The sequence below is a fragment of the Peromyscus maniculatus genome, chromosome 1, assembly GCF_049852395.1.
Source record: "Peromyscus maniculatus bairdii isolate BWxNUB_F1_BW_parent chromosome 1, HU_Pman_BW_mat_3.1, whole genome shotgun sequence".
Classification (NCBI taxonomy): Eukaryota; Metazoa; Chordata; class Mammalia; order Rodentia; family Cricetidae; genus Peromyscus; species Peromyscus maniculatus.
The window spans coordinates 180548269-180572664 of record NC_134852.1 but is presented as its reverse complement, the minus strand read 5'-3'; the positions used below and the strand labels follow the sequence as shown (position 1 = coordinate 180572664).

General features: G+C 43.4%; 1 protein-coding gene across 6 annotated transcripts in view; it reads left to right on the top strand.

Moving 5' to 3' along the window:
- The window catches only part of Glis3 (GLIS family zinc finger 3), a 447159-nt gene that overhangs the window by 129496 nt on the left and 293267 nt on the right, over positions 1-24396 (top strand). For 4 of the 6 annotated variants that reach the window (XM_076561823.1, XM_006987450.4, XM_076561816.1 and 1 more), the window contains exon 3: positions 23783-23990. The exons of 1 other annotated variant lie outside the window; for it this stretch is intronic. In XM_076561823.1, the coding sequence (XP_076417938.1) occupies positions 23783-23990 (208 nt within the window). Of the gene's footprint in view, positions 1-3876; positions 4574-23782; positions 23991-24396 lie in introns of those variants that run through there. One more of the 6 variants, XM_016005978.3, reaches the window with a different exon arrangement.

Below are 24396 nucleotides of genomic sequence, written 5' to 3'. Positions count from 1 at the left end.
TAGCTCTCTACCTCTCACGGACACTTCTAAACCCACTGCTCGGTAGGTAGATTCTACTGTCTGCTCTCTTCACTGTTTTGATGGTGAAGGATTTTTGTTTGTTTTCAAGACACGGTTTCTCTGTGTAGTTTTGGTGCCTATCCTGGATCTTGCTCTGTAGACCAGGCTGGCCTCAAACTCAGAGATCCGCCTGGCTCTGCCTCCCAAGTGCTGGGATTAAAGGTGTGCGCCACCACCACCCAGCCTGTGAAGGATAATTTTAAATGCCCCGGGAGTGTTTGCCCCAGTAAGCCTCACTCTTTTTTTTTTTTTTTTTTTTTTTTTTGGTTTTTCGAGACAGGGTTTCTCTGCGTAGCTTTGTGCCTTTCCTGGAGCTCACTTGGTAGCCCAGGCTGGCCTCGAACTCACAGAGATCCACCTGGCTCTGCCTCCCAAGTGCTGGGATTAAAGGCGTGCGCCACCACCGCCCAGCAAGTCTCACTCTTAATTAAAAGCCTCACTCTTAATTAGCAACCGATAAAGGTAGCAGGATCTAGAACAAGAAAACAGGTTTACTTGGATGCCAGGGAATTTGGGTTTCTGTGCATGGGCTGACTCTGCTATTAATTATTTGGCCAAGGAGTCACTTTACCTCTGTGGATTTGAGTTTTAATGTCTGTAAAACAAAGAAGTTGTACACGTTATATCTAATCTTTCTTCCTGGTACATTAGATTTGGAATTCAGAGTCTAGTGGGAACAGGGATACATCTGTTTCTCATAGGGAAATTTTTGTAATTGTTTTTTATCACTAATTCTGGTTTAAAGGTAGTTTTTTTTTTAAGTTATGAGAGTTTAAGGTTTTCAGATGTGAACTGCAGGGATGAAGGGAAATTATAATTTGTTGGGCACATTGGGGTTTTCCAGAGCTACCTAGTTTGTTATATGATGTCACCAAGCTGCTTGAAGTGATTCAGCCAAATTCATTCAGTAACATAGCCACAGATCAAGTTGGACTCACTGACTTTGCTGTGGCAAGATCTTCTGGCCTCTGTACTGCCAAGGCTGCCCACCCTTGGACCCACACTTCTGTCCTCCTCATGGTAGGGTTTTAACTGGATGGTGAAAGCAGATAATGCTGCTTTTGGCCTGGGGGACAGTCGCTGACTGGTCAGACTCGACTCTTACTGTTATGTAGTTGTTGGTCTGCAAGATGAAAATAGAGGCTACTGAGGAAGATCCTTAAAAAAGACCTTTTAGCTAGCCATATGTGTAGTGTTTTCAGGTAGCGTCATGAAAGGTCAGGTTTGCATGGGAAGTTGTTCAGTTAATGGTATTTTCTGTTTACTTCTTCCTATGCTTGGTACACTCACTTTGTTCACGCAGGGCTGTGTGTGTGAGGCATAGATGTTTGTACATTGCTGTATGTTGTGTGCACTCAAGACTACTGAAGGAATATAAGTCAGTAAGTCTTTTCTGTGGATGAAGACAGATGTGTATTTTCATGTGTCGTTCTAAATATCTTCATCGCCGCCGCTGCCACTGCCGCCGCCGCCGCCGCACCGCCGCCACCACCACCACCACCACCAACAACAACAAAACCACCACCAAAATCACCAGTCCCCCACCACCACCTCAACTCCACACCACCACTACCACTCAATCATCCACCACCACCCACCACCACCTCTTCCCTTTAGTACCCCAACAACCTTTTTAAAAATCCTATTTTGCTAATCATCATTTTATACTACAATCCTCTTGATTTATTTCACCACTGACACCAGGCAGTTGGGTTCTGCATAAGTGGGTGAATGAAAAGAAAAAAAAAACGGGGCATTATGCATCAGAAATCCCCCAAAGTAGGAGAGATCGCGTGCTAGACACGACATGTTCTGTAGAGGTTATGCTTGTGTTAATCTGTCTGTCTGTGGACCTCCCACAGTAGATGCTCCCACTCCTGAGTAGATTTAGATGCTCTCTGTCTGCTGCTATACATAGAAGCTGAGTTGCTGAAGGTTGAGGTGTCTGGTCTATCTCAGAGAAACTGGGTTTCTCACCACCTTCTGCCCTGCCCACATGGAGGTGCTTGTTCACGTGTGTCAGAGCTTACACACATTTTTTGTGCATTTTTCACTTGGCCTTACTTGACTCCTGGATTGGCTAGTTTTATGTCATTTGACACAAACTAAAGTTGTCTGAGAGGAGGGAACCTCAACCAATAAATGCCTCCAGATGAGGCTGTAGGCAGGCCTAGAGGGCATTTTCCTAATTAGTGACTGATGGCAGAGGGTGCAGCCCAGTGTGGGTAGTGCCACCCCTGGGCTGGTGGTCCTGGAGTCTATAAGAAAGCAGGCTGAGCAAACCTTGGGGAGCAAGTCAGTAAGCCACACCCATCCCTGGCCACTGCATCAGCTCCTGACTCCAGGTTCCTGCCCTGTTTGAATTCCTGTCCTGACTTCCTTCAATGATGGACTGTGATGTGGAAATGTAAGCCAAATAAACCCTTTCCTCCCCAAATTCCTTTTGGTCACGGTGTTTTATCAGAGCAATAGCATCCCTCGGATAGCCGAGAGAGCTTCAGATCCTCACTCCTAGCAAGTACTGAGCTCTCTGAGCCTTGGGTTTTCTCCTCCTGGAAATGGGATGATAATATTCGGAGCTGTAGAATTAGTTGAAATTGAGAGCCACCAAGCAAGCCTTCCGTTAATATCAGCTCTTATTTTTAACACATAAATGAATCCCTATTATCGATAGAAGTTACATGATTATAACAAACGTGTTCATATGCTGCCAGCTAGTTAACGCCTTTCCATCCCTCGTGGGTCCTATGCTAAGAAAGGGAAGGGGCCAGGGAGGGTTGCTTCATGCCTGTTTCCACAAAGGGCTTCACAGAAAAGGTGATGAGCCCAACACTTTGGAAAGTGCAGCATTGGTGGGGAGCTGTGGGTTCCGGAGGTGTGGGGTGTGCTTGTGGGGAGCGAGGGCCACAGTGAGGTTAGAAATGGCTGGGATGACTGGAAGGGCCTGCCCCCCCCATCCCCCCACCCCACCCCCACCCCCGGGCTTCTCAGCCAGCGTCCCGTTTCACTTTTCTTTTTCATTGCACTTTAAATAATAAAACCCCATTCTCCCTTTGGCCTCTGCTCATCTGCTTGTACTGAAGCATGGGTGGCCATCTCCTGAACATGGACATTGGTGATTGCCTGTCTTCTGCAGGAAGCTGTGGCCTGGACTAGGGGGTTGGGAGTGGGCATGAGGCCCGTGGCCAGATGAGGCATAGTCTCTATCCTTGTCTACCTGCTAGTTCAGGGGGAGGTAACATAAAGCTGTAGGCAGTAGACCTGATCAATAACTTGATAAAATATGCATAAAACAGTGCTACCTAGAGGATGAGGGGGGCAGTGACTTTAAATTTGGAATACAAAGCAGAAACCTAGAAAATTCATTTCGAGGAAGGGGTGACAACAGTTCATCGTGGGTGGCGATATTGGGGATTTGAGGGTGGGCTAGTCACAGATCCAGGAGCGTCCCCTCTGGAGAGTGTGTGAAGCGGTGGGTGGGGTGGGGTGGGGCTGTGGTGAGATGTTCTCTATGGCTGTGAATGCAGTAGGAAACGGATGCCGTCAGATCTCACCCCAAATCAGCCATAATTAGTAAGATTTTTTTCCTGAAGCCATTTTCTCTATAACGAGAAGGGGGAGGGGAGATTAGACACGCAGGCAGTCCCAGCCTTAGGGTTAAATGTTAACTTCTTTGTGCAGTTAACAACTAACTCAGTCTTTTTGGCAGAGGGGAGGGGGGAGAGGGAGAGGGAGAGGAGAACCTAATGCCACAGTAACTACCTTGCTTAGGAAAAAAAAACCAACCTCAAAAGTCTACTGCCCGTGTTTATGTGGTTGATTGTTTTCCACGTAATAGGTTTGTAGCTCTCGCAGAGCTGTGTGCACACTTGAACAACAGACTGCAGAAAAGCATCTTTGTGAATTCCCCATGTGTCTTCTGCAGGCTTTGCAGACAGTTCGCTATTTTAGAACACATTCCTAGTTCAGCCATTAGAAAATTACGGGTTTTATTCGTATAAACTCAGCAGCTAAAATGGGGCTTGTAGAAAGGTGGGTGATCTCACCGCAGTCTGCTCTGACCCAGGCCAGTTAATGACCTGCCCAGCATTGTCTCCGCCGCCGGTCTGTACTGGCTGACTTCACTAGCGGTTCCACTTGAAGGGAGACATTGTTTCTCCGGGCTGCATTTGTCAGAAGCGCTCTGCTCCCGGCCTCTTAGCAGTCCCTGGATGTGCGTGCTGCCTGTAATTTATGAAACCTCAGAGCAAGTGGCCCTGGGAATGTATGCAAAGTAAGCCTCAGGGCCTTCCGAGACCCCCCAGCCAACAACAGCGAGATGTAAACACCTCTGTACCCACACATGTACCCAAGCAGACACGGCCTGAGGAAGGCCTGCTGTGGGAGGACCTCCTCCTACTGCCAGTCCTGGGCAGTGCTGGGCCAAGGAGCATGAATAATTTAAGCAGGAGGTGCCTTTGCTGATGACTCTGATCCCTGTTCAGAAAGAGTGATGGTAATGTATAGAATGAAGGTAGGTAGAGGGAGGGGCCTGGGATTGCAGTTTTTATTTGCTGTAAATATGAAATACGCAGGATGCTGAATTTTTAAAACTTTTAAAGATATTCCCTACGTAGTGTGTACATTTTGGTGAAAGAATGACTGGCCAAAGGAGATTAATCGCAGTGGGCTTCAAGTTTTAATCATCAGGCATCAGGACAGGAACACATGGGGCGGCTGGTGAAATGCCTTTAATTAGGCGTGTGCTTGAAGTACTTGACTCTGAAGATGTCACACCTTCAGTCAAATGGAGAAAGAAGGGAGGTACAGTTTTCAAAAGTCAAAGGGATCGTTGGAATGAATACAAAGTCAAGTCCTTGGTATCTCTATCAAAGCATCACAGTGTACCCCATAAATCAGGGTTGTTACTATGTGTCAGTTAGAAAACATCCTGACACATTCCTTCTGGCCTGTTGTGAGGAGCTATTGAATTATCTTTTCCTTTGCTGTTTGTCTAGAGAACTGTTTAGTCCTTTTATGAGGCACATTAGAGACAGAAGGGAACCTAGCTGATAAAGAAGTGTTGGAGGCGAGCTTTCTGGAGTGTTCCATCCTGGCTGGAGAGAAAGAGAAGCCAGTGTCGGGCATGTGTCCCCAGCTGCTAATGCAGAAATCCATTTGCCAGGCCCAGGTGACTTGGATAAGGCTTCATTCTTCTGTGTCTGTGAACGCATTCTTGGGAGGATTGCTGCTGGGTAGTGGTGCATGTCAGAGATGAGGGAAGTTTAGTTATTAACCCCACGGACAGGAGATCGAGGGGCAACGGGCAGCTGCTGGAATGAGGAAGGGACCTGGCTGAGACATTTCCAAAAGGTCTTTTTGTTGTTTATACTTGTTAATTATTAATATTAATTATTGATGAAAAACGGTTTTGAGTTACATGCCACACATTGTTTAGGAATGAATTATCACACTTCTTATCTGGAACTAGAGTAGATACTAAACTCTTTCAAGTAATCCATATTTATTCATTTAGTACGATTTTTCTCCCCCTTTGAACACTAAAGACAAGGATGTTTGAGATGTTGGCTTGATGAGTCTGTTTTATGGACCCACCTGCATTTCCCCTTCAATTTTGGGTAGCTTCTAACACTAAGTAACACACTAAGAACTGAATTAGACCAATGTAAGGCAGCGATTTAACAAGGAATCGGGTACAAAGTAGCCATCTCATGGGAGACGGGTAACGGGTGTGGCTGTGGGGGGTAGCATTGCTACATGAGTTGAACACTATTCTAGGTCCCTCCTGTGTGTGCCCTTTCAGACGGGTGCTCTGGTCATCTCTGTCTCAGGACAGGTCTCTTAAGTTTCTGTTTTGTAACATGTCATGTAGGTTCATATGTGTTCTGCTCAAAATATGATGAGTGGGTGAGTAAGTACATCAGGTGACTGAAGATCACTCTGGAATCAGACTGGCTCATGCTCCTGGGAAAGAGGAGTGAGAAGAAAACAGAAGTGGGAAGAAGCAGGAGGAAGGAAGATGGAGAGAGTTAGAGTTTGGAGGTCTCTGGCAGGATGGGACCTGGCGTGACTTGGGGATTTGGCTCTGGGGAATCAAGCTGTAAAAGCCAATGTTTATGCTTTTAGGCATTTGGGTGGTTTTTTTTTTTTTTTTTTTTTTTTTTTTTTTTTTTTTTTTTGGTTTTTGAAGACAGGATTTCTCTGTAGCTTTGAAGCCTGTCCTGGATCTCACTCTGTAGACCAGGCTGGCCTTGAACTCACAGAAGATCCTCCTGCTTCTGCCTCCCGAGTGCTGGGATTAAAGGCATGTGCCACCATTGCCTGGCTGCATTTGAGGCTTTTTGAATGCTATGAGGTTCACCTAACCCCAGTTCTTGAAGAACTGATGTGCTGCATCCCTCCTGGGCTTTACTGGTTTTTCACTTTAGATTGTTTTGGACCCTATACATTGTCTTGGTGATTATCATAGCACTGTGCACAAGGACTGAGTCACAGTACCGGCAGGCAAAAGAACTAAATTCACCTCTAAGACTAGGTTCTCCTCTGCCAGGCTGGCCTCCTCAGGTTGTCGTTATTGGTTGGTGAAGTTTTCCCACTTGGGAAAGTGGAAGTAGTGGCCCTAAGGCAGAGTAGCAGGCTGGCATGGATCAGGTCTGTCATCCGGAAGACTTGGCCAGTGCTCTTCTCTGTATCTGGGAGTGTGGTCTACAAGGAGTCGATGGACTGGGTTTTGGCCACCGGTTCTCTTGGAGGCCTGGGAGTTCTGCCTTAGCTGTGTGAAGGTTGTAGTCAGGTCAGCTTTGCCTTCGATGGCTCACTTGATTAGGGGATGAAAACTGCCGCTGTGGAAAAGGACAGAAGAGTTCTTTTCCACAGTTGTGGCCAGCTCTCGGTCTCTGCAGAGAAGATTCCTGGTAGGGACAGTTATAAAGAACAAATAATGCTTGTAAATGAGCACAGTGTTCTTGCTTGAATATTTCCCATAATTCTAAAGAAATGTAATACAGGTAAGTTTTTTTTTTAATGTTCTCATTGTGATTTATATTTATGAGAAGAAAAGAAAGGATTAAAAGCTGGAGCTTTTTCTTATCAGTGGCTTAGGCTTTTATATCTCTCAGATTCTCAAATTCTGGTCACTATAAAACCATATAGTTTCTTGTTCTAGTCATGCTTGATATTTTCCCTTCTAGAGACCTTTGAATTATTTTTTTTCATAAGTGAAAAATGTATTACAGCTTTATTTCCTTTTATTAATAGTTCCTTCTTGCCCTTAACCACTCTCTGACTTCTTGGCATGCGGAGAGCAGTGAGCTCATGCTTAATCATGTATAAACAACCACCTAATTATATGGTTTTGAATTTTCATCTGACCAACTAAACAGAAATGACACAGAAACGAGAAATCTGACAGCCTCCCTGTCTCGGATACCTGGCCTCTCTCCCCCTCACCCTCGCTTCGTGTGTTCAGGAGCATGCATGTTTCAACTTATCAAAAAATCAGTTTGCATTTGCCAAGTTTCTGAGGTAAAATTGTTCTTTTCAAGGCTACGTGTCAGAAAACAAGTCCGTCAAGCTGAATTATCCGTCTTCTTTTCATGCGTCTTTCAGACTCTATTCTTCCCTCCTCTGGACCGAGGTGTTCCCAACATTCCTCTTACTGCTGGTGTCAGATGACGGAACCCACTCATGGCAGGTTTCCCAATCCTGTCCCCTGCAGTCCCTTCTGAGGGACGTTGGCCTTCCCGCCCTCCCTTAACTCCTCTGACACATTTTTTGAAAGAAGATGGTGGGGAATTTTTATGAAACAAAGGTGTTCTCCCTGTCTAGATGGACATGGAAAGAACTTGGCCCTTCCTTTTGCTCTCTCACTGCTGGGTACCGAACACAGAGCAAAGACTCTTGGCTATTTCGACAATTTCAGCATAGATTGCTCAGTGTGCTTGATGGCAGGAGACAAATGAAATGCTCCCACTGAAAGACAATTCCCAGATGACCTTTGGGTATGTGGAATCTACAGCAGTGGGATTCAAAGGGGTGGGGGTGGGGTAGGGCAGAGAAATAGTCCCCAATACTAGAAAGTTTCATTTATGGCAAGACGAATGAATGGAGAGCCAACATACACTGTTGGTGACCATAGTTGCCAGTACAGTGTTGTATACTTCACATTTATCACATTTATCATGGATTAAAATTTTAACACACATACATAGGTAACCATGTGACATGAAGGATATATAAACTACTTTGTGATGATTATTTCAGCACACACATACATACACACTCGCACGTGTGTGCGCGCGCACGCACACACACACACACACACACACACACACACACACACACACACACTTTAAATGTATGTACCATGCATGAATTTAACATAATCTAATGCTCAACTTTGTGGTTATGTGTGCTTTTGAAGATAGGATTTCACCGTGTAGCCCAAGCTGCCCAGGTACTAGCTGTGGAGAGCAGGCTAGCTTCCAACTAGTGGTGGTCTTCTCCTCTCTCCTTCTCAAGGGCTGGGATTACAAGCATGTGCCACCAAGTCCAGCAAATTATACATTCTATACTTCCAATTTAAGTATTTTCTGCTTGTCAGTTTTACTCTAATATAAAGGTAGACAACAAGAAAGGAATGCTTTCCTTTCATTAATTGTGTTTCAGATAGTTTGTAAGAGGAGTATTTCAGAAGTAAGTCTGGCTGCCGTCAGATGAACGAAGGAGGGTGGATACATATGAATTTGGTCAAAGTAACACGTTTCTTCATTAATTCTTTGAACTTAAAATATAATTAAATTTCTCAGATTTTTTTCTGAGACATACATATCCTTAAATAGTAAAATCCCATGTACTTAGGTGGTTTAGTTTGCAAGCAGAGAGACTCCAGCTTGAGAACTGAGATTGAGCAACATCCTGCTGAGGCTAATGTCTAATAGTTGAATATTGAATGCTGCACGTTGGAAATACTCTGCTAATGCCTTCCCGTCTTCCTGTCCACCACTGGGAGCTATTCTTACTCACTGAATATAAGGCATTAGTTTATCACAAACCGTGGATTTCTTTCAATATCCCCCATCCTTTCCTGGTACAAACAAACAAAAAAAACCAAAGTGAGGCTTTTGGCCTGTAGTTGTCAGTTTTATTTTATTATGGAGCATCTAAGAACAGAAGGACTCATATCCTGGGCCACGTTTATGGATGGGCTCACCTGGAGCAGGGGAGAAGAGGAGGTATTCCCTCTATCAAGTTCAGGACTCCGAGTACATGATCTTTGGAGAGGTGGGGAGGAATTTTATTTCCCTTCTTATTTACTCTGAAGGACATAACTGTCTTCAATGTCTTAAACTGTGTTATTTATTCTTTTCTAAGAAGCCACGTATCACTAATGAAATAGGACAGCCACTCTGTTGGCATTCTACTCTTACTCACTTTGGTGTGTAGCTTTGATATTCAAATTCAGATAAGTAACTCATCCTCCTTTTTAACAAATATTATTTCAGGGAGAACCTAGGCACAACTCACATTTTGGATTTTTTCCCCCCACACTGGCATCAAAATGTCATAGGATTGCTTTATGGTCTTTTGGTGGTACTGCAGATCTTGGCTGTTAGGTAAGTGCTCTACCACTGAGCTGTATCTACAACACTGCTTTAGTGTTTTGTTTTGTTTTTCCCTGAGAGTTAAAATGAGCCTGCCAGGTGTTGTCCCTGCATGAATGATGTGTAGCACTTGCATGCAGTACCCACACAGGCCAGTGGGGGCACTGGATCTCCTGGAACTGGAGTTAGTTACACAGGATTGTGAGCTGCCCGGTGGGTGCTGGGAATTGAAACTGGTCCTCTGGGAGAGTTAACTAGTGCTATTGACTTCTGAGCCATCTCTAGCCTGTGAGGTCTTTTGTTTGTGTGGATGCGTACACGTGTGTATGTGCACATGCGCCTGTGAAGGTCAGAGGTCAGTATCTGTCCTTACGGCTTTTCTTGCCTCATTATTGTTATTGTTATTACTATTATTATTATTATTATTATTATTATTATTATTTTGAGTCTCTCATGGAACCTGGAACTCACAGATTTGCATAGACTAGTTTGACCAGCAACCTCTAAGTATTCTCCTGCCTTCCACTGTCCAGCACCGGAATGTATGCACCACTGTGCAAGCTTTTATGTGTCCGCCGGGACTTGAACTCAGTTCTTCATGCTTGTCTGGCAAACGCTTTCCCAGTGAAGCCATCTCTCCAGCCCCCGCTTGTATGTTTGGTAGGAAGAGTATGTGTTGGCTGCAGGGCTTTCCCTACTATTCAAGCCATTAATGGTTGGGAGTTAGTGCTGACAACATGGCTGCCTCAGCATGCACCGGGTATTAGAGTCACAGTCACTTTAACACGAACTCACCTTGAGTCGGGTACAGAGATGCTTAGATTACATGATTTCTCTTCTAAGTTCACAGACAGCATCAATGGAAAGAAACAGGAAGGAATTTACAGTCTGTAGGCTCCAGCCAGGTGGCTTGTGAGTTGAGGTTTGTGATGTGTGAATCATGTTTTTATATTTTGGTAGTTTGGTTAACACTGCATCATTTTATACAGTTATACGTTTCCTAACCAAAAGGTAGTTGTTTCAGGCATAAAAAAAATTACTGCTGTAATTTTAAATGAATTTGTAGTTGACATGACTTAATATTTAAACTCATAAGAAATAGTTCTTTAAGAGCATGTTTGCTCCCGTGTCTATGATTGGTGAAATATTTATTTAGTCCCAGTCATTGGTGATGGAGTACCTTGCTTGATACTTCGCAATGATGACATCCCAGAAACAGAGCAGAAAAGGCAAAGTTCTTCGACTTCTTTGTTAGCTGTCTCCTGAGATGCTTATGGGCCCAGCCTTTGTGTTATCTGGGGTGACAGCTCACAAAAGCTAGAAGCTGGGGCACCCTGTGCACCCTGGAGACGGCTCAGTAGGTTGGAGAGAATGTCCTTTCTTGGTGCCTCAGTTGCTCTAAACTTCTTCCAGGCAACTTGGCTGGTCTGAGAGGAACTCTCGGCCTTTACTGTTTACCCTGCCAGAGAGGAGCCTTGAGAATCTGGTCAGTTTCAGGGCCTTCCTGAAGCTATTTTGAGTTGTTTACCTTTCTGCTTAAGGAGCTCCTGCAGGATGCAATGTTTTAATTTTGGAGGAAACTTAGGAAAGAAACGGTCATTTGATCCCAAGATTATGCCATCCACTTCCAGAGCATTCCTCAGCCTACTAAAAACCCACAGAGCACCCCAGTGGGGTGCCATCCTCCAAGAAGGCAGCAAATGAGAAAGCTTTACCTGGTAACATTATTTTGAGAGGGAGGGAGTATTAACAGAGGAGTAAACTGGTATTTCCAGCTGTTGTAATGTCAAAGCTGGACATATGATGGGTTGTGTCTACCAGGAACCTCATTCTGCTTGAGTACCAGGACTCACACTTGTTTAAGAGGAAATTTCTTAATTTTATTTGTGGCTTTGGACTTGATCTGCCTTATTCATTCTTTACAAATCATACTCTTTATTATGGAGCAAATATTTAATAAGCTACGACTTTCTGGCAGAGAGTTCCTACCCATTGGTTCATCCGGTGAAGCGCATCCCTGGTAGGAGACACTGCAATGGTCCCTTGTCACCTTGGGTTTGGATTGGCTTGAGCGGAAATAGCACACTTAGGAGATTATGACCTTGATTTATGAAAGGTCTGGAACCTAGTGTGCTTGCACTTGCCTGTACTCCCCGCCCCCCATTTCCCCTCCTTCTCTCCCCTCTCCTGCTCTCTCCTAATGAGAATATTGGGTTTGAACTACTCTGCTTGGCTCTTCCTAGACCTCATCCTGAGATCACAACAGTCTTCCTAGCTTGGTTTCTGCCTTCAGTCCTTGCTTTGAATCCACATTTTCTCACAATAGTTGAACTGTCCGCTTCATTGTCACCCCTCGTGCCTAGACTTGTGGACCTGCCATAGCTTTTCTGCCTGGGCGGGTGTGCACGTCTTCAGTAAGAACAGGGACTCCTGAGGCTTATGGAGTACTTACTGTGTGCTGGACAGGATGGAAGTACTTTACATATTTTTTACATACTGTTCTTCAGACAGCCTTATGAAGGTGGGAGCAGTTAGCATTCCATGTTCCACATGGGCAATAAAGGCACGAAGAGCTTAAGGACCTTGCCCGCGGTCATGGTCATGCACCATGTTAGTGAATCAGTTCTCTCTGGCTCCCTCTACATCACTTGCAATGTCTCCTGTGCGACTGCCCTCTCTCCTCACTCTGGTCATCTCATGGTTCATACTGTCCTCTACCCTCCAGCCACGGAGAGGCTGAATTAGAGGAGTGTGACCTTCTCCACCAAGCTTATACAAATACGTTTCTTGTCTTCACTCTTTCTGCACTCAGCACCAGGGCACCTTAATTCAAGATTGGATGTTGCTCATGTTTTTCTCTGTTACTTTAAACTCCATCTAGTCGGCTGGAAGATCTTGCAGAAGAGTTGTTCCGATGGCCTGAGATTCCATGACACATCAGAGTGCCAAGTCCACAGTAGGTCAGTGTGACTAGCTCATGGCCTTGGGAGACTGAAGCCTTTTCCTCCACCTAAAGTACGCTTCCTCTCATTCTTTCTTGTGTTTCTGGAAATCTTTTTCTGAGTAATGACACCTTCAGACAGTTCCCCAGTTGACTCCAGCAGACACGCTTTGGTGTAAGCCCATTGTTAGAATGTAGGCAGGAACCGTCTGACCCGTCTAGGAACCGAAACTCCATTCAAGTATCTCATACAGCCGAGAAGGGACAGTACACGGATAACTGACCCACAAGCTATAACTCCCTAAATTCAGCCTGTGCTCGCATTTCAGTTTTTGAGAGTAACAATTTGCTTATTTCACTAATACATCTGCTCTCCTCCCGTGGGATTGTTGGAAATTTTGTCAAGGGAAAGCAGTAAAATGTGCTTATAGTTCCTCTTTGGTTTTCGAGGCTAATTGTGGGTGAACTTTATTTAACACTCTTGCTATACTGAGAGTCTCTGTGGAGTAGAAAGGCTTTCAGTTAACTTGGCAAATCATTACAAGGGAGAACAGGAGGGTCAGCAGAAGCCCTCTCTACTAATTAGTTGATAATTGATGTATAATGGCTGAATGATAGGACTTTAGAATGGAAACCCCAGGAACAATGTTGAATCTACCTTCTGTCTTTATGAGGTGTCTGGGAGCCGTGTACTCTTTATAACATCTTAACCAGAAGTGCTCAGCAGTGTGGGGAGCGAGATGAGGGCTGACGCCCAGAAAGTGAGGTTATTAGGGGTACAGACAAGCACGGGACAATTTTCAGGTTCTTAGGTATAAATGCAACTCTATTTAATACAGGCATAAAACAAAATGAGTAGGGCGGGTGATTCCATACTTTGTGGGCAACATTCCTGTAATGCTGACTAAAGCTGGAAGCATGTTAGTGTAAAAATTATACCCTTGTGAAATAAACACAGGAGAATCAACTGAATCCCAGAAGGCAAGTTAGTGGGGGGTTGTTAGATTTGTAGGACTCTCCCTGGGTTAGGATTTGACCTATTTATTGGAACACTTTGGGAAGGAGTCACACGATAGACTTTATATGATGCATCACACCTTAAACTTGATCTTCTAGGTCCTTAATAAAAATTTAATTATAAAAAGCTGTGAATTTAATCTAACTGGCTTCTATAACTATTGCTTTCTGAGTTTTCATTGCCCACACTGGGCCTTCTTCACAGCCTACTTTCTGTTTCACCATTGCTCCTTGTCTTCCTCATGTCGTGGAGAAAGAGTTTACTCTTGGGTGAACTCCTAGCAGCATGTACCATCTCTTCTAGCATGGAGCCTCCAATGTCAGACAGTTGTGCCAACAGCATAGAGCCCCCGATGTTAGGGAGCCAGTTATGCCAACATTATCTGGTTAGTGGGCTCAGAGTCTAGAAGTTTACATTGTTAAGGAAATACCTTTGTGATGCTTACATACAGCCTGGTATGGAATCACTTGATGAAATGAAATGTCTACCTTTAACATCAGAATGTGTCAGCTTTCTGGTCCTATCACAAAATACTTGAGGGAATTAACTGACAAAGAGAGTAGGTTATTTTGGCTTAGAGTTGGAAAACATCCAGTACACAGTGGCTCCATTGCTCTTGAGCCTGTGGGAAGGTACCAACCACGTGAGCTGGTTAACACCGGAGCAAACCCATTTGGAAGTGAAAAAGGAGAAAGAGGAGACCAAGACCCACAGTTACCTTCAAGGGCACACTCTCAATGACCCAGAATCTCCCTCTTATGGTTTGTATGAACTCCCAATAGTTTAGGCTATTGGCGAACATTCCAGGTCCCAGCAATGGCCCAGGTCTTTTGGACTGACAGACTGATCCCCTGAGCTCTGGCTCTTCCCTTGCTTTGTGCTGGAGTCATCTCCTGTTAATTTCCATGACAGCAGCCTATTCTTCCTCATCCATGTACCTTTTCTTTCTTTATTGTTTTAGCTTGTTAATTTTCATAGAATTTGAATGTTATTCTTGAGTGACTCCCCAAAGAGGAAGAGTCCCTAAAAATTCAGTCTCCCCAACAAGTATATTTTGTATGTCATTTGTCACCCTGAGAGATTATTATGTGCATCGTAAGAGCTATAAGAAACCTTGTAATAAAACACATGTAACCTTTGTTTTATTAAGATATATTAAAGTTGTTTAACCATGGGCATCTCCAGAAGCTTTTTCTTTTACCACTTAAGTGGCATACCTTTGGAAATTCCAAAGAACTTTGAGAAATGTCTCTAGGTTAATCATTGTCAGTGAATTATCTATAACATAGTAACTGCTCTCTTTCTTCTTCCAACTCCTGTCTGTAATTTAGCTTCATATTCAGCCCTGCACAGGACATTAACCTTATCTGGTGCCTCCTAGGTGAATGTCTGATGTCAGTAGATTGTCAGCTCTGCGACGACAGGATGCTGTCCCCAGTGTTTCTTATCTCCCGTAGATGTGTGCAGTTCTGAGCACTTGATAATGCTAACATTTTTATTCCTTTTCTTTGGCATTTCTAGCCGCTCTTCCAGCCTTTCTGTGTCTTAGAGGGACACACTGTACACTCATGTACATTCACTTCTTGGTCAGTGCTGTGTTTGAGGAGGGAGACACGGCAGGTCTGCCCAAACATTCCACAGGAAGTCTCATGTGCTTGCTGTGTGGGAGTTACTGTTGCCAGTTCTTAGAAGGCCTGTGAGGGAAGGCTCAGAGGAGCTGGTGACATGGAGCCAGTGGCCAGTCTGGCTTGGTTTTGCATGGGGCCCAAGGAGAATCCTGTCCATCCCTCTCAGGTGAAGAGCATGTACTTTTCAAAGGTCTCTCAGACATCTCATGCGTACCCCATTTGAGGAAAGAGAAAGGAGTTGACATGATGCAGTACCTTGCCCCAAGCTATGTACTTTATTGTGGGTGAGCACCCATATTTCATTATAAGACAGGAGTTTGTGGTCTAAAGGTAGATTTATTTCAGCATTTGCTTTGAGACTTTATTAAAATAGCTATATTTTCATGGTTTCTCTTAAGAACAGATGGGGGCAATGTATGATAAATCATATTGCTTTTAGAATTAAGCATACATATTCATGTTTGTAGAGCTTCGACATGTGGAAGGACACACATTTGACTGAGTTGAGTCTCTTCAAAGAATACTTCTGCAACTGGGCACACATGAAAAGATCTTGGTTTTATATGTACATCTACATTATTTGACTTTAATGCATCTTAGTTTAAATTTGAAATGTAAAGAAATGTGATACCAACAAGAAGTCACTAGTACAATCAAATGCTTTGATATATGCTAAGTTAACAATCTGAGGCCTAAAAACACACATGCTATAGTCCTAAACATAGTTGGAACCTATGTTTGGGGTTGTCACAGTATGTAGACTTGTCAGAACATTCTTTTGTATTAATGGAGGATAGGTTGTAAGGGCAGAGTTTTCAGTGATAACCCAGCGTTCTTCCTGTATGGGCCCCAGAACCAGACTGTCTTGCCCACTCTGTCTGGGGCAACCTAATTGCTACATACCCACCTGGTAGGACTTGCCTTGCGTGGCCATCTCTGTCCATCTGGCTGAGTTTATTCATAAAGGAAAGCCCAGTTTCTTGAGCCACACTTTCCTACCTAGTCTTTCTTCTACGTTAGAGAAAGACTGGGCAGTTCCATTCTTAGAGAATGAGGAGTTAGCAAGGGGCATTAGTACTTTTTGGGGTTCATAAATAATCATTTCTGTCATTATGGCTCAGTTTGTATTACTTAAAAATAGTTCTGTACCATAGTAATGATAATCACAGCACAGACTCTTGACATAGCAGACAATGTGTGTGCTGGTTCTCAGTAATCTATTGAGCTGCCTTGTAGAAGAATCTGAAATGTACCACTGACCTGCTAAATGGCCAAGGTTCTATCCACAGGCTGGCTGTGCAGGACAGCCACCTTCTCCCACAAGAACTCAAACACTTTTCCATAGCATGTGAGATTTGTTTGCTTTTGAAAGCGGTATGAGCCTTCACTTAGGGGCTGGAGAGAGAATTCAATGGTCAAGAGCACTGACTGCTCTTCCAGAGGATCTGAGTTGGGATTCCCAGCACCTACATAGTGGCTAACAACTACCGGTGACTCCAGTTCCAGGGGATTTGCGCCCTCTTCTGGCACCCGTGGGTACTGCAAGCATGCAGCACACTCAGACAAAGCACCCATATGTTTTTTGTTTTTTTTTTTTAAAACTCTCAAAAGGTTTGTTTAAAGGAGTTCTTTTCTATATTGAACTTATCTCTCTGGATTGATTTAAGGACACCGTGCCATGCAGGGTCATTTAAGTGCTTGGAAGTAGAAACAGGGGTAAAATTTTGAGCTTCAAAGTTGCCAAAGTTTTACTTCAGAATGGCCTAGACTGTTTTCCAGTTATACCTCAATTTTGTGAACACAAGGAACAAAGGAGGGACTAGACTTGCAAACAATTTGTTTGTACAGTGAAAGCTTCATTGAGAAGTTTAAGACAATAGTGTTTCTGGGACCCGTGAGATGACTCAGCAGCTGATGGTGCTGGCTGCCATGCCAGACAGCCTGGTTTGGAGTCCCCGGATGGAAGGAGAGCGGTGCAGCATGGCATGCACACCTACATGTATGCATACGATTGCACACACATGCAGACAACGAACAAACAAGTGCTGAAGATAATACTTTGCCTTGCAGACTTTTGAAAGTTGTCTTTTTTTTTTTTTTGTCAGAAATTGAAATCTTCTTTTCTGTTCCTATACTATTGCTTTGTTGGAAGCTACACTGGAGGCATTTCACTGAGTCTGAGACAATCAGATTCTTTCTGAAGCAGTGAGCGGACAGAGGATGAGGAGAGTCAAGAGTGGCATGAGGCTGGCGTCCATCCCAGGAAGGACTCTGTGTGTGTGTGTGTGTGTGTGTGTATGTGTGTGTGTGTGTGTGTGTGTGTGTATGTGTGTGTGTGTGTGTGTGTGTGTGTATGTGTGTTTCTGTATGCTGTGGGTGTCTTGTGACTGTGTGTCCCATGCACTGTGAGATGTCAGCATTATCCCCTGAATACTTAAGGGAAAAGAAATTCCAGAAACAATATAAAATGGTACTGGAGACAGTTGTTTCTTTTTCTTATTTTTATTGAAAAACATTTTCAAATAATATTCTGATCACGCTTTTCTCTGCCCTCATTCCGTCCCCACTTCCTCACTCACACAGCTCCATGCCTCTTCTCTCTTTAAAAATCACAAACAAAAGCAGGAACGGTACACAACCCCCACAACAAATGGAAAACAAAATATACAAGCAAAGGACCAATAAAAAAAAAAAAGCAAAATGAGACAAAAGGTCTACAGAAAATTAACATTGAATCTGTTTTGTGGTGGTCAATTACTCCTGGCCATGGGCCCTGCTCTGAAGTATGGTTAATTTACCCAGTGAGACTCCATTGAAGAAAACGAAATGTTCCTTGGCTAGTGTGCATTGATTGCAGGTAGCTTCTTGGTTAGGGTGGGAGCCTGAGAGGAAAGGGGCTTCTTTAATACATTGAGCTAATTTGTGTATGTGTGTGCTCATGTATGTGTGTGTGGACATGTGTGTGCATGAACATGGAGAGGACAAACTTGGGGTATTGTCTCCTCAAAGTCTGTCAACTTTTTTCGTTTGTTTGCTTGAGAAGGGTCTCTGACTGTCCTGGAGCTGTGTAACTGTGTTACAGTGGCGGACTAGTAAGCCTGGAGGATCTGCTTGCCTTCACCTCCCCAGTTCTGGAATTACAACGGGACCTGGCGTTTCTCACACGGTTCGAGTGTTTGAACCCAGGTCCTCGTGTTTGCAAGGCGGGCACTCTACCCACGAAGCTATCTCCCAGTTCCAGTCCAGCTGACTTTCCCGAGCAGTTAGTGAGCGCACATACTAAATATGCCACACATAGTAGCTCTTTCGGCTCTCAGAACAGCTGTGCAGTTCTGCAGGCATTAAACTCATTTTAGCATCAGGAAACAGAGCCCCAGAGAGCTTAAGCCGTGTGGAAAGATGATAAAGCTGGTGGGTGGTGGGGCTCTGATACAGATGTGCCCTGGACGCTCTGATGCTAGCCTCTCCTTTTCTGCCTTTAGCCTTTCAACTTTTCTGTCACTCTCCAGGGCCTGGTGTCCAGGGATCCACTACTCTATTCTTGGAGACCACTGTGGATTAAAACTTTCCTCTATACTCCGTGATCCCGGGTTAGAAAGCAATTCTTCTACATGTATCATTACATGTATTATTGCTAATATGTGAGTATAGTGTTTTCTTTACTAGTAGTATAGCCTTGCTGAATGCTTTGAATTTTACAATTATATTGTGGCTATACATTTATGGGTTAAAAATATGAAATCTATGACTTATTCATAATGGCTCCAGAACTGACATGAGCAAACTCTTGAGTTTGTGTGTTAGATGAAGAAATGACCTTAGGTGAAATTGGAGATTATTTCATATTTCTACAATCTTTTTAGGTTGTAATGTTGCATAGAGAACCCAGATGTTTAGAAGCATGTATATTAATATTAACCAGTTGTCATTAAAGCAATCCCATGCGTTAAGTGACCTGACCGTCCCTATGTTAGAAGAAGATACTAGGGTGGAGAGATCTCAAGCACTCTACGTATTGCCGCATAGCCAGTGAGAGCAGGGGCAGGACTTGAACCTATTTTAATAATTTTAATAATTTTGCCTTGGAAACTCCGTGTGTGTCAGTAGCACTGAACTTCTTAGAAGTTGATCTTCTGTAGTCATTTGTGACCTGATAAATGGGATCCACCTAGAGGCAGGAATTACCTTTTATAAAAACCAGACAGTGGCCTTAGAGGGGACTTAGTCCGTCCTTCACCGCTGGCTCCATGGGCTGCCTGGACTCTGGTTGGCATTCTCTAAGTGCCAGTTGACTAGCGAATAAGAGCAGCAAAGCTTTGATTACATCATCCCTACTCTGCCATCTGTGTTACATTTTTGTTACCCTTTGTATCCATGTGAAGTTTAGAGAACCGGTGAGTAGATATAAGCCAAAGTTAGGAGAGATGCGACCTACTTATGATAAGTACAACCTAATTAACCTTGCTTTTGGAGAAGAGCCTTTCAACGAATGAAGACATTTGTGAAAATCAAGGCCCTTCTAAAGCGGCCACTCAGTTTAGAAACTCCGAGATACAAAATGTTTTGGGCTTCCCACCAGCACAGGGTGATCTTGGCTAGAACCTATGTGGTACTCAGAACACCATCCCCTCAGATCTTTATTTGAGCAGTAAACACATTTTTAAACACACACCATGTTGTCTCTAAAAATAAGCGATATTTCAAAAAGAGAACTAGTGCCCAAGTCGTTGGCACATCTGGTAGTCAGAAAAGCTGTATGGTTTGTTTTTATGGAGCAACAAGCCAGGGAACATTCAAACTTGGCCAGTTGCAAACTTCTATCTGTGATGACACCTGGCTTAAAAAAAAATTGGCTCTCGGCTCAAAACAGAAAGAACATTGGAAATGGGCAGAGAATTAAACAACATCATTTACTATCTTGTTTTATGCAAGGAATGATGAAGGACTTTTCTTCTTTAATAAAGCGGAACAGAAAAGCAAAGGCAGGCATGAAACAGTACCATCAGTGACAGTAGCTGCTGACATCCATAGGATCTGCTATGATGCCGAGTCCTTTATATGTGCTGTTAATACTAGATGCAAAGCCATGTTATGAGGCGGCATCCGCTTCTCTTCCTGTTTGGTAGATGGTAAGATAGAAATGCTGACTACAAATCCTCAGTAATTTGCCTGGGTCACACAAAGAGCCTGATTTCAGGCAGGCTGCCCACAGAGTCCACATTCCTCCTGAGTAGCTTGCAGCTGATCCTTATGTCTGGTGTTCTGAAAAAGAATTAGACTCTCAATGCTTTGTTCATAGTGGCTCTTGGTACAACTCTTTGCTTGCTTCCCTCTGTGAGATAGATGGTGCCGTTTTCTGGAATGTTCTCATTGCTGCACACCATACTGCATGTTTCTGAGAAACTCACTGTTTTCACAGGCTGTCACTTGCGTGTGGTTAGAGGCTGTTTAAGTTGGTCCATATGTTTGGAGTAAGGGGGTAGGATAGTGCACAGTGATGGGTTGCTGGGCAGAGAAGGACTGAGGCGTCTTTATTACAGAGAGTCCAGGCTGGAGGGTTCTGGACCAGGAGAACTGATGTAGAGTTCCTGCTCTCACCAGCTTCCTCTGTCATCCAGCTAGGCTAGCTACACTGTGGAGAAGCATCGAAGGATCGACTCAGTTTGGATTTTGTTTTTAAGTGGTCCTGTGTTTCATAAAAGACAGGAGGGCTTCTGTGAAAATAGTTGGGTAATATTTAATACTCACTGTAACCATTTTTAATTTTCACGTGTTCACTCACAGCTTTCTAATAGGCTGGGTTCTAAGGAAGCAGGTACACGTTAAACAAGGGCTTCAGTTTGAAAATTGAAGCACAGAAATGAGAGGCTAGTGGGGATGTAATGGGTTCAATCCCTGACGTTTGAAAGGCCGAATCACTCAGATCTGCCCTGATGACAGTGAGGATGGAAGGGGGGCACTGTGACCTTTGGGTTGAAACCCTGAAGATGCGGAGGTGCTCACTAGATACCCACGTTACAGACACAGCTGTGAATAAGGGTTCGAGTAACAGCTGCAGTCATCCCATTTGGCAATTGCTAATTCTAAGGTAGCTGTGTGTTCATCCCATCTCTGAAGTAATGATACTGCATACAAATTTAGTTGGCTCTTCATGATTTTACTACATAACACTGTCTATATTATATATTTTTATATAAATATATTCAATATTATAACCAATATAATTTGTTGTTTATGCTTTTAATATAGATGTATATACACACAGGATTTGACAAATAGTTATTAATATGCTTTGTTACTGAGTTGTATTTCTTCTGTGTACTGATAGAGTGATTAATGTATTTGTTTTAGAGGCAGATAGATGTTAATAGTTTTATTAAGGATGAATAAAGTGGCAATTTATTATATGAGAGTATATGACATTCTATTTGACTGAATGCTTGACATCTGATGTTGCTTTTAATAGAAATAGGTGAGGATACTGAGAAGATAACTCAGGTTATTATAGCCTGAGTTAGGCTATGTACCACTACATCGTCTTTTCCAAGGCAAAAAGAGAGCATATGCAAATATACAGGATTAAGAATTTTCAGAGATACTCAGGTTATGAGTGTTACATAAAAATACATACCTACGACTCTTCATATGAAGACAAAACCCTAATGGTCCAATGCCATATGAGTCATAAAAATGTAATAGCTCCAACTGGTCTTGGAAGACACAAGATAATGGATCAGAAATCTGCTACAGGAGGAAGAGGGAGGTGAACCTGTACAACTGAAAAAAGATCTGAGAAACTTCTTTTAGGAGTCAGTGATCTTGGAGATCTGAGAAATTTCTTTTAGGAGTTAGTGATCTTGGAAAATGTTCAAGGGAGGGTTCAGAGCCCAAACTAAAGCACGTGGGTGCCGTCGAGCTACACGGAGCAGTAGAGTTTTCGTAGATACTAACTCCCTGTGTGGCTGTAGGCAGGCCATGTGCACCTGGTTTTGAGCGCAGATGGGGAGCAGGGCTGCTGCCCCTGGCTGCTGTGACCCCACCAGCAGAGCTGAGGTGTGGCTTTATTTATGGGGATACGGTGATAGCTTCCAAATCTACATTGTCTCAAGGGGCTCTTAGAGGAAGATGTAACTGAAATTGACGCCAAAAGAGCTCTTGGCTGTTTGGTTTGATTTGGGGAAAAACAAAAAGATGAAATTTTGCTCTCTAGAGCTAAATAAAGTGACAGTGGCAACTTCTACATACTTTGGTCCCAAATAGTGCAATGACAAAGTTAGAGAATCTAGGGAGGAATTTATTTTTATTTGTTAGAATTGGGAATAGAGTATAAGCCATTGAGCCTCAACCTGGAAGCCGGCAGATACGCTTGAAAAAGTACAAGCATGTGAAGAAATGTCTAGAATGACTCAGCCTTTCCTATTATTTTAAACTGATGAGTCATGGCAATGTTAGCCGGTCCTTCTCTGCTTTCTCTTTAACGACACAGATTCTTGTGGGTTTCTTTGCCTTTTTTTTTCTTTCTCCTTTGGATATGTACCACACTTTTTTTTTTTTTTACATTGGAATGTTGTAAGTAATGAAATCAAAAAATGTTGTTAAATTCATTTACCTTTCCAAGTGAGTGTTTTATGGATTTCCCATCTTGAATTGTAATAAATGAAATGAAATAAAATGTTTTATGTCTAATAGCAGTGAATTGGGATGAAGAGGGGAAACCCAAAGTTAAACCCAAGGGATATAGCTTGACTACAATTCTCTTTTAAAGAGGCTTTCAGGAAGTACAGATTTGCAATCAAATCAGTTAATTGTTTGCCCCTCCCCCAGCAGTATTGACTTTATTTGGTCTGTGATTTAAAATATTAGGTACTCTAGGAAGGAATTGACTTGATAAAGATAATTTCATCTACTAATCACCTTCACCCTTTCATTAAAGACATTATAAATTATAACTTTTGGCATCAATTTCAACAGATGATTCTCACTTCTATACAGTGGAATTTAATCGCATTTGGTGTGAGGGGTGATTATGAAAAGCTTTCTGCTATAGCATTACAGATTTTGCATTGGAATCATGCTTTTTGGTGTAATCAGTATTAAAGAGATACTCTTGTGCTGGGAAGTGGTAGTCCATGCCCTTAACTCCAGCACTTGGGAGGCACAGGTGGGCGTATCTATGAGTTCGAGGCCAGCCTAGTCTACAAAGTGAGTTCCAGGACAGCAAGGAGTAAACAGAGAAATTCTGTCTTGAAAAGCAAACAAACAAACAAACAAACAAAAAATCAAAAAGGAGATACTCTTGCAACACCAGTACTTGGAAGGTGGAGGCAGGAATAACACAAGGCTATCTTTGACTACATAGTAAGTTGGAGGGCAGCCTAGGCTACATGAGACCCTGTGTGAAGAAAATATACTAAAAAGAGGAGGTCCAAGGACTGCCTCTGAAGATGAGCCCTGATAGAAATGTGCACTTGTGTGTATGTACTGATTGCTGATGTAAGGGACATGAAAGCTAACCTCATTCATTTGTTTTTAGGGGCTCTTGGCTTTGGGCCTCAGTGCAAGTCCATTGGAAAAGGCAGCTGCAACAATCTAGTGCTCACCAGCAGTCCCATGATGGTTCAGCGACTGGGACCCATTTCACCTCCAGCAAGCCAGGTCTCCACAGCACGCAAGCAGATCAGTCCTAGCTTACCGAGGGCAGTGAATGCAGCCAACCTGAATAGACCTCCTTCAGATTCCAGGTCTCAACTTATGTTTTTTTTTCTCCTCCCCTCTCCTTATGGTGTGATCATAACCCACGAGTGTTGTCCCCCGTCTTCCTGAACACAAATGTGCTCACTCACGCACTCACTCAGTCACTCATTCCTACAGAAGGAGCTCGCTCAATCTTAGCTTTGGAGGAGAATGTGTCTAAAAAGTGAGTGTGTGCCATGCTTCATCTTTTAATCAGGACGGATGGCGTCATAGCTGTTGTCTGGTCCTGTGAGATTTAAGAGTCTCAGGAACGGAAGCTTAGTTTGTACAGTTGTTACTTCCTTACAAAGCAAGTCACATTGTGGCCAAATGTGATGCTCTGCACATCTGCCAGGCTTTCAGGATGTGCATGGCAGTGTCTCAGAGCTGATTTACAAGCTGTTGGTCTGTGAA